This window comes from Pipistrellus hanaki (genome assembly GCF_964339955.1).
Source record: "Pipistrellus hanaki genome assembly, chromosome: 12".
Taxonomy (NCBI): Eukaryota; Metazoa; Chordata; class Mammalia; order Chiroptera; family Vespertilionidae; genus Pipistrellus; species Pipistrellus hanaki.
The window spans coordinates 55,722,436-55,735,883 of NC_140514.1; the positions used below are offsets into that span (position 1 = coordinate 55,722,436).

The window sequence follows — 13,448 nt, forward strand, 5'->3', positions numbered from 1 at the left end:
CTTGGGAACATGAGTGTGCACATATCCATACCTATTTCTATACTAGAGCCCAATGCATGAAGATTTGTGCAAGAATGGGTCTTCCTTCCACTGGCTGCTAGCACTGCCTTCATTCAGGTTGGAGCTGCCTTTCCACCTTCCCATGATGCCCAGAGGCCCGAAGCAGCTGAGGTGGTGCAGAACGTCTGCGTTGTTGCCATGGCGACAATGCAGGTGTCCTGCTCCTGGCAACTCAGCACCTGTGGATGCAAATTAACCCAACAAAGATGGTGGGTTAATTTGCATACTCACCCCTGATTGCCTGGTGGGTGTTGCAAAGGTACAGTCAATTTGCATTTTTCTCTTTTATTAGGGCAGATTTATCATCTGTGTCTATATGAAGTGAAACACGAGCATATACTGATATCTCATACCGACTCACCTCCTAATTCATTGTAGGCTTCCCCTTGCTTCTTTGTAAAATCCCAGCCAGCACTGAGGAGCTGGCACCCACCACCCACCATCTTTTACTAATCCTGTTAATCCAAGTATACCCACACTTGTTCATCCCTCCACCTGTAAGAAACAACTTTACAGCTAAAGTTCAAGCACATGTGTGCAGTGTCTTGTCTTCAGTCTTACAGAAACCACTCATCCCAGTTCCTCAGGGAGCACCTTTCCTCCCACCTCCCTCAGTGGCATGCATCGGTACACAGCTACACTCTTTTGCCAGTCTACATCCCATCCTGTAACCCCCTGACCTCCTAATTGATTTTTAATGGGCCCACATTAAGGTTTATTCTTTGTGCTATAAGAGTCCATGGGCTTTTGCAAACACAATGTGATGTCCCCACCACTATAGTGTCCTACAAAACTGTCTCAGTCCTAAAAATCTTCTATGTGCTCCTTCTAATTCAAACCCCCTCCTCTCCAAGTCCCTGGCAACAACTGATCTGTTTCCCATCTTAATAGTTTTCCTTTATCAGAACTTCATATCAATGCAATCCTAGAGTGTACACAGCCTTTCTGAGTGGCATTGCTCACTCAGCACAACACACTCATATGTAGGACAATGCAACGTCCATTCATGTTAGTGAGTGGATTGGTAGTTTATTTCTTGGTAATCTCTGAATTGCATTCCATTGTCTGGAGGGACTACAGTTTCTTTATCCACCCACCTACCGAAGGACATCTTTCTTGGGGTTCACAATCTGTACGTGAGCTTGCACCCAGGTTTTGATGATTATGAGTAGAGCTGCTCTAAACATGTATGTGCAGGTTTCTGAGTGCATTTTCAAATCAGGAGGTAAATGCCCAAGACAGTAATTTCTGGATCGTATGGCAAGAGCACGTTTAGCCTCATAGAAGGTGTCAGATTATCTCCTGAAGTGGCTGCGCCATCTGTGTTCCCACCTGCTGCTCCACCTCCTTGCCAGAAATCGCTATTGTCACTTTTTTGGATCGTAGCTATCTGAGAGTGGGTCCGGGTATCTTGCTGCACATTCCATTTGTTTCAGACCAGAGTGCAGTGTGGCCCCTTTGGAGCAATAGCGATTGTTCACTGGCTCTGGGTTTTACATGGCTGTTTAACGACCCCAGCCAGGCACGGTTCCTCAGCTGTCCCTGAGCCTGTGGGGTCATTAGATGTGGACAGAAGCTTGGGGTCTGAAGAGAGATTAGGGGAAATAAAGTGAAGCAAGAAGACAAGAGAATCCAGAAAGTTGAAGATAATGTAAGAAACCTCTGGGACAACTTCAAGTGAACCAACATCAGAATTATGGGGGTCCCAGAAGAAGAGAGAGAGAGCAAGATACCGAAAACATATTGGAGGAAATAGTGACAGAAAACTTCCCCCACTTGGTGAAAGAATTAGACTTACAAGTACAGGAAGCACAAAGAACCACAAACAAAAGGAATCCAAAGAGGACCACACCAAGACACATCATAATTAAAATTCCAAGAGCAAAAGACAAAGAGAGAATATTAAAAGCAGCAAGAGAGAAGCAGGTAGTTACCTATAAAGGAGCACCCATAAGATTGTCAGCTGATTTCTCAACAGAAACCATGCAGGCTAGACGGGAATGGCAAGAAATATTCAAGGTGATGAATAGCAAGAACCTACAGCCAAAGATAATCTATCCAGCAAAGCTATCACTCAGAATCGAAGGCCAGGTAAAGAGATTCACAAATAAAAAAAAGATAAAGGAGTTCATCACCACCAAACCACAATTATATGAATTGCTGAAAGGGGTTCTTTGGGAAGAGAAAGAAGATAACGATAAAAATTATGAACAACAAATGCGTAACTATCAAGAAGTGAATCTAAAAACCAAGGGAATTAAAAAATCTGATGAACAATATTAACTGGTGAATATAATAGAATCAGAGGTATGGAAGGGGAATGGATTGACAATTCTTGGGGAAAAGGGGAGTGGGGGGTGTGGGAAGAGACTGAACATAAACTTTGCACCTATGGATGAAGACAATGGGGGGTGGGGAAAGGGCAGAGGGTGGGGTGGGAAACTGGTGGAGGGAAGCAATGGAGGGGAAAAATGAGGAACATTTGTAATAATTTGAACAATAAAGATTTATTTTTTTAAAAAGGTTTAAAGGCAGAAATTACAAAGGCAATGCAAAATAAGCAACATATCTTTGGTCTTTGTAAAGCTCTAATATGATGATACATGTGATTAGTAAATTCATAGTTTTATAAAATTAATGAGATATCTAAATGCTGAAATCTAAGCTTTAAATTTTTCATCTCGTTTACATGCATTTGTGTATGTTTAAACATACATATAAAGTTATAGTAGAATTATGAGACTGAGGACCTTATAAGTAATAAACAGAAAAAACTAACAATTCAAAAAATCAGGAAATAAACATTATTTTAATATACATTTAATTACATTTTAGAGAGAAAGACAGAGGGAGAAAGACATAGAATTATCAATGATAAGAGAGAAACATTGATAAGCTGACCTTTGAATTCCCCACATTGGGGATGGAGTATGCAACCCTGGAAGGTGCCAGCACTGTGAGTCAAATCATGACAACTTGCTTCTTACGTGGATGTTCAACTCAGAGCAATGGGGATCAGACAGGAAATACACGTGATGACAAATAAAACTACAGATGTACTCTAGCTTATTGAACTATTACTTTACTGTTAGACATGTGGGTAGGAGACATGTATGATCACACAGTATTTCCCAATCCATAGTCACGTCCTTCAAATCCTGGGCGGCGGTGAGCGCTGGGTCTGGGCGTCTTGTCCAACCTTCGAGATGACCAGCTGCATGCAGGCGATGGCGTCCTCGATGGAGTTGTGGCCGTGAACCCCGTCCTGGATGACACGTCCGAGGTGCTGAGCCGCGAGGCTGCGCAGGGAGCGCCTGTAGGGGAGGCCCAGGTGGTGCGGGAAGAGCACAGAGGTGTCCAGCACGGTGCGGTGGGTGAGCTTCAAGGCCAGCAGGTCGCTGTGCAGGCTGTGTCCGATGAGGATGGTGTCGGCGTTGAAGAGGGCGAGCAAGACGGCCTGGACGTCCTGCAGGGAGACGCTGGTGCGGGCCAGGTGAGCCGCGGTCACTCCGGAGAACCTGGTGTTGTGGTCGACGATGGGGCGCTGGGGCCGGACGAAGGAGTCGAACACCACCCTGCCGGCGCTGTCCACCACGGAGACGCGGGTCAGCTCCAGGCCGGCGGTGGTGTAGGACATCTCGCAGTCCAGGGCGAAGATGCCGGGGTGAGCTCCTGGGGGCAGGTCTTTGGCAAAGGTGTGCATGAAGCCCTGCAGGTCCTCGTGGCGGCCGTCCCGCACATGCTGCTGGGCCAGCTGGCAGCCAGGGGAGCCGATGGCGGCCGAGCAGCAGGTGTACTGGATCTGCCAGCCCTCGGGCGCTGGAGTGGGGCGCAGCCGCCCCCAGTGGTAGTGACATGCCTCCTGCTGCACACAGCAGCCCGAGGGCGCCACGAGGTACTGGGTGCCACAGCGGCAGCAGAGCCTGCAGGAGGGGTCTGGGGGCGGCTTGTCCTGGTTGGTGAACAGGACAGCGCCCCCGGGCCTCTCGGGGTGAGGGAAGGGGAAGCCCAGCTCCTTGAGCTGGGCCTGGGTGAGCAGGAGCTCCTTGAGGCGAAGGTACAGGGCTGCTCCTTTCACAGGATCCTCCCCAAGGGGGCTGTCCGGGTGCTGGAGGGAGAAACAGATCTGGGTGGCCAACATGCCCCCCAGATCCACGTCCTGGGGCACCGCGCTGAGGGTTTTGCAGGGACCGGGCCCGGGGCGGGGGGCCAGGCGGCACAGCCTGTGCAAGGTGCTGTGGGCCAGCTTGTGGTACTTGGTCTTGCTGGGGCTCTGGTGGTAGGCAGCCTTCTCCTCCTGGAGCGCCTTCTCGATGGCTTCCTGGGTGGAGGAGCAGAACTTGAGACACTGGTCCAGGAACAGGCTGAGGGTGCGCTGACGGGTGACAGCGGGGACTTTGTCTCCTGCTTCTTCTGGTGGCACCGGCTGCTGAGAACTCTGCACGGGTGGGCGGCGGGCTATGCGCTTGGGGGGCATGGTGCCGGGGGCCATGTCTGAGGGGGCACGTGTCTCAGGGAGCTGGCTGCCCATCCCCTGGGCCTTGGCAGGAGGGCTGCTGCTGCTGGCTGGGAGGGGCTTCTTGGCGCCTGCAGCCAGGCAGGGCTTTGGGACCAGGGCCACCCTCCTCTTGTCCCTGCCAGCAGCTGAGATGTGGATGCAGGGGTGCTTTGGGGTGGGATGCTGGGCAGCCTGGGCCAGGCTGGTTGAGCATCTGGCAACCTGCTCTGCCTGACGCCCCAGGTCACACAGCTCCTGGATAGTGGGCAGTTGGGTGCGGGGGGCGAGGCCTCTCCTCACCGACTCTGGCTGGATAATGAGAAATTTGGGGGCCCAGCAGTGTTTGGGGGGATCCAGGAGCAGGCCACCAGGGCCAGTAGGATGATGCAGGGGCAGCAGGATTGGGGCTGGGCAGGAAGCACGCGTATGGGTCCGCAGAGCTTGCAGATGTCCGGGAGGAAACCAGCTGGGTGCGGTGGCCTTCAGCAGGGCTGGAGCTGGTGCTGCTCTTCGACTTCTTCTGGGCGAAGGCATGGTCCTGCTCTCCTGGGCTCTGCAGTCTAATGGCTTAGGCTGGGTGTCCTCTGCCCTTATATAGGCAGAAAGCCCCGCCTCCCAGCAGATTAACTCAGTAAGCCAATCACTTCTACTGGACTTCTCCTTCTCCAATCTGCTATTCAGATCTGTACCCTGAACCCACCGTACTTAATCTGATCTTCTCTGGTCTGGCTTCTAGAATGCTTGAGCTCCCTGGGGACTGCATCTACAGAAGGGAGCTCGCAGTCCAGAGGGTGGGCCTTATCCTGTGTGCCCCACACTGGCCCCACAACCAGTCGTGTTTCTGGGCCAAGGGGAGGAAGCCAAGGTTCACAGAGGACAAGACCACACAGCGCACGTTGGGAGCAAGACAGGGACCAGGCACTGTGACCTTGTGGGAGGGCTCACCCACATCTCACTCTCCCTGCACTCCAAGGACCCGCCAACCTCGCCAGCATGGAGCAGAACTCTGATTGAATGTGGGTCTGGGCACTGGTCTGCCAGGACCTGAGGCCTGCTGGACTGGTCTCCTTGCCTTGCTTGGACCATGGGACAGAGTGGTCAGACGCAATGTCTCCTTGTCCTCTGCCTTCTCCTCTCTGGGGGCTGGAACACGTGTTCATCCCTCCATAAGGCTCCGCCCCCCCCTTTTTTCAGCTGGCTTAAGGTAGCCTCTGTACCCATGAAACACCCTAACTCTCCCTCCCTATCCCTGCATTCCCTGGCTGCTACATTCCACTTTCTGTCCCTGTGAATTTGACCACCTCATGAAAGTAGAATTCCACAGAACATACCCTGATGGGCTGACTGATATCAGGAGGCATCATATCCTCATGGGTCACCATCCATGTGGGAGCATGTGTCAGCATGTCCTTCCGTTTGGAAAGCTGAATGCTGTCCCTTGGTCCCAGTCTATAATCCCTTTTGCTTCATATCCTTCCATCTCTCAATGCACCTTCCTCGGTGGCTGCTTCTATTCTGAGATGGTGTGCCCACACATCCCTTCAGGACCCTGCCTGTCATTTTTGTGTGTATCTCCCCAGAAGTGCCATTGCTGCCCCACTTGGTAATTTTTTATTTTTCATTTGCTAATAATCTTCACTAGAGGATATTTTTTCCATTGATTTTTTTAGAGTGTTTGAAGGAAGGGAAGGGGATTCTCTATCATTGATCTGGGTAATTGGGAGAGAAAGAGAGAGAGAGAGAGAGAGAGAGAGAGAGAGAGAGAGAGAGAGAGAGAGAAAGAGAGAGAGAGAGAGTGTCATTGATTGGTTGACTCCCCCACACGCTTGCGTAGGGGCTGGATATCAAACCTTTGACTGAAGTATGTGCCCTTGAGCAGAAATGGAACCCTCGACCCTTTGATCCATGGGCTGATGCTCAGACCACTGAGAAAACTGGACAGGGCTGTTCATTTTATTTATTTTTTATTGTTATGATTTCAATATATATATATTTTAAAATTATATCTCAGAGAGAAAGTATGGATGGAGGGAGTAGCAAGAGGGAGACACACACACACACACACACACACACACACACACACACAGAGAGAGAGAGAGAGAGAGAGAGAGAGAGAGAGAGAGAGAGAGAGAGAGAGAGAGAGGAACATCAATGATGAGGTAGTCATTGATTGGCTGCCTCATGCATGTCCCATATCCCAGATAGAACCTGCAACCCAGGCAGGTTCCGTAAGGAGGTCTCTAAGGTGAAGCCTTGGCCGGACCTGTGCTTTCCTGGTATGTTTAAGCCCCACCTGTAGCCTCCCTAATCCATTCCTAAGGAGCTAATGGGCTGTGGGAGTTGCAGCTAGTGTTGTCAAAACAAGGACATTTGTATAAATGTTAATCTACCCTCGTTGTTTTGTGTGTTTTTTTTTTTTTTAAAATATATATTTTATTGATTTTGTACAGATAGGAAGAGAGAGAGATAGCGAGTTAGAAACATCGATGAGAGAGAGTCATTGATCAGCTGCCTCCTGCACACCCCCTACTTGGGATATGCCCGCAACTAAGGTACATGCCCTTGACCGGAATCGAACCCGGGACCCTTCAGTCCCCAAGCCGACTCTCTATCCATTGAGCCAAACCGATTCTGGCTAATCTACCCTTGTTTTAATCAGATTATAAAATAAAGCATCTGCTTGCAGCCTGTGCCTTTTGTGTCCTCATCCAGGCCCGGAGTTCCACCGGTGCCTAGCTGTATCTCTTGTCAGTCTTTTCTTCAATCCTTCCCCCCCACCTCTCCGCCCCTCCTGGCAGTGCTGGCAGTGCTGGTGTGGCACCTGTGGCATCCAACGTGGGGCCTGAGTTCAGGAGAACTACAATTGCAAGGTGAAAGGGCGCTCCAGTGAAGCACATGCAGAAAGCAAAAGGTAAGGTAAGGAGCGCAGTTTACGTGGTTTAGTAATAGCTAGGTGTAAAAATGGGAAATTCAGGATGGCAGGAAAAGAACTTATCTGTATCTATGCTTAAAGCTGTGCTCCACGCACGGGGCTGTTCTGTTAGACATCATCAGTGGCTTGATTTGTTGGATTTGGTAAATCAAACTTGCTCCTGGTTTCCAGAGGAAGGAAAGGTAAATGCAGAGACATGGGAGAAGGTAGGAAAGCAACTTAGAAATCATTAAGTAGGTGAAGGTCCAGAGGGAATTCCTGCCTCTACTTTCAGTCTGTGGTCCCTGACTACCTGGGACCCACTCCGGAAAGGAATGGGTGACTGTGGTAGGGGAAGTAAGAATGGGAAGCAACCATGGATGCCTCTGCTGCCTCTTCCAGTCCCCAGGGCTACAGCTGCTGTGGGCAGAGCCCTGAGCACAATGTTCTTCCTCCCAAAAGTGAATGAGAATCTGAGGAGGAGGCAGCAAGGGAACAGTGCCTGTGGGAATGGGAAGGTGGGGGTCAGGTGCAAGCACTTGGGGAGTTTACTGTTGCTCCTAAGCCTCTCCTTTCCCCCGAAAACAAGCAGAAACCAATATAGTGCCTCTGTCTTTACTCCAGCGGAGTCTGCATGCAGCCAGGCAGGCTGTGGAAGATGCTTCAGGATTCAGTCTATACCCTGTATTTGAGCAGCCTGATCCTCAGAATGCAGGTCAGATGCTCCATGGTCCTCAGTCTATATCTTTTAAAACGTGGAAGGAGTTGAAGACCTCTTGTTCTGTGTGTGGACCAAGTTCCCCTTGTGGGCTAGGCTTACTAGATACAATATCAGGGGAAGCTATGGCTCCTACCTTGTTTCCCCGAAAATAAGACATCCTCCGAAAATAAGACCTACTCACAGGTTTCCTTCTGAGTGAAAAATAAGGCACCCCCCTGAAAATAAGGCCCCCCTAGGCTAAACATGAGATATTTGGTCCACTGATTCTGAAAGCAATGGAGTCACAAGAAATTCACCAGGAAATTCAGGAATTGGATTGTTATGATGATGTTCCAGAAGACGATGACATGATTGTTATTGAATAAATGAGTAAATTCTTGATATTGTAGGATTCACTTTGTCTGATTTGTGTTGACAACTACCGTTTTACCGTACCATATACAGGTAATAAATTTCCTTTATTTTTATTTAACAATAAATGTGTACCATATTTTTCTTCATGAAAAATAAGACATCCCCTGAAAATAAGACCTAGCGCATCTTGGGGAGCAAAAATTAATATAAGACACTATCTCATTTTTGGGGAAACAGGGTAGTGATTGGAATACTGTCCCAAAGTCTTGTCCCTCACCTGGAGATTACTCATTATGGAAATCTCATTAGGCAGAGCTTAGTGAGGAGCAGGGTAGCAGACACCCAGCTCATGGGGTACCCATTACAATTAATATGCTCATGGGCAACAGAACTCCTGGGGCTTTGCAGGCTCAGTTAGTAAACCCCATACAAGCTTATCAGCAGTAAATATCTGTGCCACCAAAGCCTGGGGGCAGCTGCCAACAAAAGGGGAAACATCTCTAGACTGAAGAAAAATTAGGCAAGGATGTGTGGCTGCTTGTTCCAAGCAGTAGGCACGGTTGTAGCTGACTTTGAGGCTGGAATGATACTTAGGAAACTATTGGCTGTTGAAAATACAAATGGAGTATTTCAGGAGGCCTTACCTACAGGAAGAATGGTACTGTGCCTGATTTCATCCGTGTTTGTGCTGAGATTGGACCAGCCAATGTTCAAGGAGCAGTATTAGCTGCCACATTAAAAGAAATGATCGCTTGTCAGCAGAAAAAGGGAGATGCTTTAACTGTGGTAAGCTAGGGCATTTTGCTAGAGACTGCAATGGTAGAAATGGAAGTCAAAAGGCTACAGGGAGTGGGAACAAGCAGCCTGGGCTGTGTCCAAGATGCAGGAAAGGAAAGCATTGGGTTAATGAGTGCTGCTCCAAGACTGATATTGAAGACAATTTAATGCCCCTAGGCAGGGAAACTTCAAGCGGGGCCAGCCTGTGCCCCACTAAACAGTAGGGACCTTATTTTTGACCCCACTGCAGCCTTTCCAGCGGCTCAGTCCCAAAGCCAACCATTGGAAACCTGAACTGTGCCATTCCTGGAAGTAAAGGATTGGTCCTCAGTCCCACTTTCCTGTATGTACTAACCCAGGAGATGGAGCCTCGGGCCATTGTATGCTCCCCTTCCTGAGGGCATGATAGGATTAATTTAATCAGGAGCAATTTGAAAGTAAAATGATTTCAAATTCTTTCTGGGATGATAGATCAGGACTATAATGGATAAATTAAAGTATTAGCACAAACATTCCTATATAATAAAAGAGAAACAGGCAAATTGATCTTACCTCCTCTATACTCACAAGCCATGCCCACCAGCCAATCAGAAGCAAGTCTGTAAATTATCCCAACAGATATGGCAGAGACTATGGAGCAAGAGTAAGCAGGACTCTTGGGTTGACCCCAGTGATGGAGGAAGACATGCTTCCAGCCTGCCCTGGCCTACCCTGGTCTCTGCTCAAAGCTACAAAGTTTCAATTATGAATCCAAACAAAGATGGCAGCAGCCATGGAGCTGGAACCAGCCAGAGGCTTGGGTTCACCCTGGCGATGGAGGAAGCCAAGCTTCCTGCCTGCCCTGGCCTCCCTTCAAGGCTACAAAGTTTCAATTATAGAATATAAATAAATCCCACATATTAGGGTCTCCATTTGGGTCACCAGGGTGTGTGGCCAGCCTGAAAACCACCACAGGCCACTCACCCAGGCTGTCCCATACCCCAAGAGAACCCCACCCTGATCTGGGTCACCCTTCAAGGCAAACCAGCTTCCCACCACCAGTGCACCAGGTCTCTATCATATCTAATAAAAGAATATTATGCAAATTGACCATCATTCCAACACACAAGATGGCTGCCCCCATGTGGACACAAGATATCTGCCACAAGATGGCAAGCAGGGGAGGGCAGTTAGGGATGACAAAGCCTGCAGAGGAGTGAAGTTGGGGGCAACCCTGCCTATAGGGAAGGACAGTCGAGGGGGGGGGATTCCAGGACAGAGGGCAGGGTAGTTAGAGGTGACCTGGCCTGCAGGGGAGGACTGTTATGAGCAATCAGGATGGCAGGGGAGCAGTTAGGCATCAATCAGGCTAGCAGGGGAGTGGTTAGTGGTTGATCAGGCTGGCAGGCAGAATATGTTAGGGTCAATCAGGAAGGCAGGCAGGCGTGCAATTGGGAACCAGCAGTCCTGGATTGAGCAAGGGATGTCCGACTGCCTGTTTAGGCTCTATCCCAATACTGGGATCAGGCCTAAACGGGCAATTGGACATCCCTTAATCGGTCCCAGATTGGAGATGGTGCAGGCTGGGCTGAGGGACACCCCTACCCCCATGCACATATTTCGTGCACCAGGCCTCTAGTTAATACTGTAATTCAGGTCTTTCCAGAACCAAAAATATCACAAATTCTCCTTCTGTCTTACTATCCAGAAGGGCAGCCCCATGGTGCAGTGGGCTTTGGGTCCAGCAACGCTGTATACTGGGCAAGAACAGTTAAGCAGGGCTGGCCTGAGTTAGCTCTAAGTATTAATGGGAAGCCTTTTAAAGGGATTATGGATACTGCATCTGATGTGTCAATCATCGCTTTCAGACATTGCCCCAGGCCTGGCCTTTAACACCATGGCTTCTGAATTGCCAGGAGTGGGGTCTGTTACTCAACCCTTGCAGATGCTCAGCTCCTTCAGTGGGAAGATCCAGGTTGTTTTCAACCTTATGTATTGCAACACTTACCAGTTAACCTATGGGGACTGGAGATGCTAGAGCAGATGGGGGTTTTCATAACAAGTCCGAGTTCCATTGTGACTTCTCTAAGGCTTACTGAAGGATTTTACCCCCTAAAGCAGAGGTTCCCAAACTTGTTTGTGCCATAGACCCCTTGCCATGTTTTCCGTTTTTGGGTAGACCCCCTACTTACCTGATATTGGTTTTTTTGTAAATTTCTAACTGTAGTGAAGTTTAGTGTTAAAAACTTGAAATAAAAACACATGTTAAGTTTTATACATTTATTTATTGAATTTAAATTAAAACTACTCAAAATAAAATTTTGTATCTGTTATATAAAATATACGTAACATAAAATTTAATAAAAAATAATGTACCTACTTTTCTCCGGCATTCTCAAACAAAATAACACTGATTCACTATAATTTGTATGATAAACTACCAGTTTATATTTTTTTAAATGTTTTCTCAGCACTTTCCTATTCAAGATTCAGGAAACGAATGAACATATTTTTCTCACATTCATATTTATAGAGTGACGAATTGAACAAGTCGGTGCAAGTTCGCGAAGCATTGAGACAAAAATTGGCAAGAATGTTTACTGCGCGTATGCTTGTAACAAGATGATACTGGTATATCATTATGTGCAGGTTTTTATCCTACAACTTACACAATTTTATAAACATATATAATAAATTTTTTACTTCATAGGACTTTTATAAATAATTTATATGTTTTTATATTATAAGATAATATGATGTAAGTAAATAGGTACTATCAGTGTATGTTGAGATCCACTATCGTGGACCCCCATTTTCATTTCATGGACCCCCAAATTTTTTTTTCGCTGACGTAGACCCCTTGCAGGTTGTCATAGACCCCTGGGGGTCGATATTGACCACTTTGGGAATCACTGCCCTAAGGGACTAGGAGAGAATCAGCAAGAGAGTCAATCATCAATTTCAATGTCCACTCAAAAGGGGAGGCACAAATTAGGTTACCATAATTTTCAACATTGATCATATTTTAGACTCAACGTACAGCAGCCACAATTACCTGGCTTGCAGATACCAGTCTGGATTGATCAATGGCCCCTATTAGGAAAGAAGTTAAAAGTTGACAAGAGTTGGTTTGAGAATAGCTTGAGGCAAGGCATATTGAACCCACTCACGGCCCATGGAACACACCCATATTTCTAATAAAGAAAAGATCTGATAAATGGAGCCTATTGCAAGCCCTAAGAGGAATTAATGAAACCATGGAGATTATGGGGCCCCTTCAGTTGGGGTTACTAAACCCTACATGTATCCAATTGCAATATCAATATTGCTATTAGATCTTAAGGACTGCTTTTTTACTGTTCTTCTTCATCCCAAGGATTGGGAAAGATTTACATTTAGTGTCCCTGTAATAAATATTAACGAGCTTATAAAGAGATATAATGGAAAGTATTGCCTCAAGGATTGGCCAATAATCCTACATTATGTCAGGATTTTGTGGTCCTACCCATACATCCTGTAAGGAAAAAATATTCTGAGGCTTATATTATTCATTATATGCATGGCATTCTCTTAGCTCATAACAATGAGACGCTTCCAAATTATATATATATTTAAGGATTCCCTGTAAAGTGCTGGATTATGCGTAGCACCTGAAAAGGTTCAAAGGACACAGCCTTTTTCTTATATGGACAGCATTATTGAGGGAAAACCATAAAATCTCAGAAAATTCAAAATTTGACAGACACGTTATTTACATTAGATAACTTCCAGAAATTATTACAGGATATTAACTGGAACCGAACTGCTTTAAAATTAACTACTGCTGACTGAAGCCCTCTATTTCATATACTTACAGGAGATTCATCTCCATCATCCTCACTGCTTGACAGAGGAAGCCAAGACAGCCTTACATACAGTTGAGGATGCCTTAAGTTCAGCACAACTTACTAGAATTGATTACTCCCTTCCTTCACACGGTTTACTTTTCTCTACGAACACGTACACCCACTGGGGTCTTTTGGCAAGCTCCTGGAGTTGGTGAATGGCTATATTTGGCCGATTCTCCAACTAAGGGATTAACTCCTTTTCATGATTCGGTTACACAGCTAATAGATGGAGCCTGCCTTCGAACAGGCCAGTTACTGGGC

The 13,448-nt window shown here is 47.2% G+C and overlaps 1 protein-coding gene across 1 annotated transcript; it reads right to left on the reverse strand.

Annotated features, from left to right (window-relative positions):
* Positions 1-3,211: 3,211 nt before the first annotated feature.
* Positions 3,212-5,092, reverse strand: LOC311631171 (RNA exonuclease 1 homolog; the record flags this gene model as incomplete). The annotated part of the gene is made up of 1 exon (XM_084900985.1): positions 3,212-5,092. One exon carries the CDS (start codon positions 5,090-5,092, stop codon positions 3,212-3,214), a length of 1,881 nt encoding a protein of 626 aa, XP_084757111.1.
* Between the last annotated feature and the right edge of the window lie 8,356 nt (positions 5,093-13,448).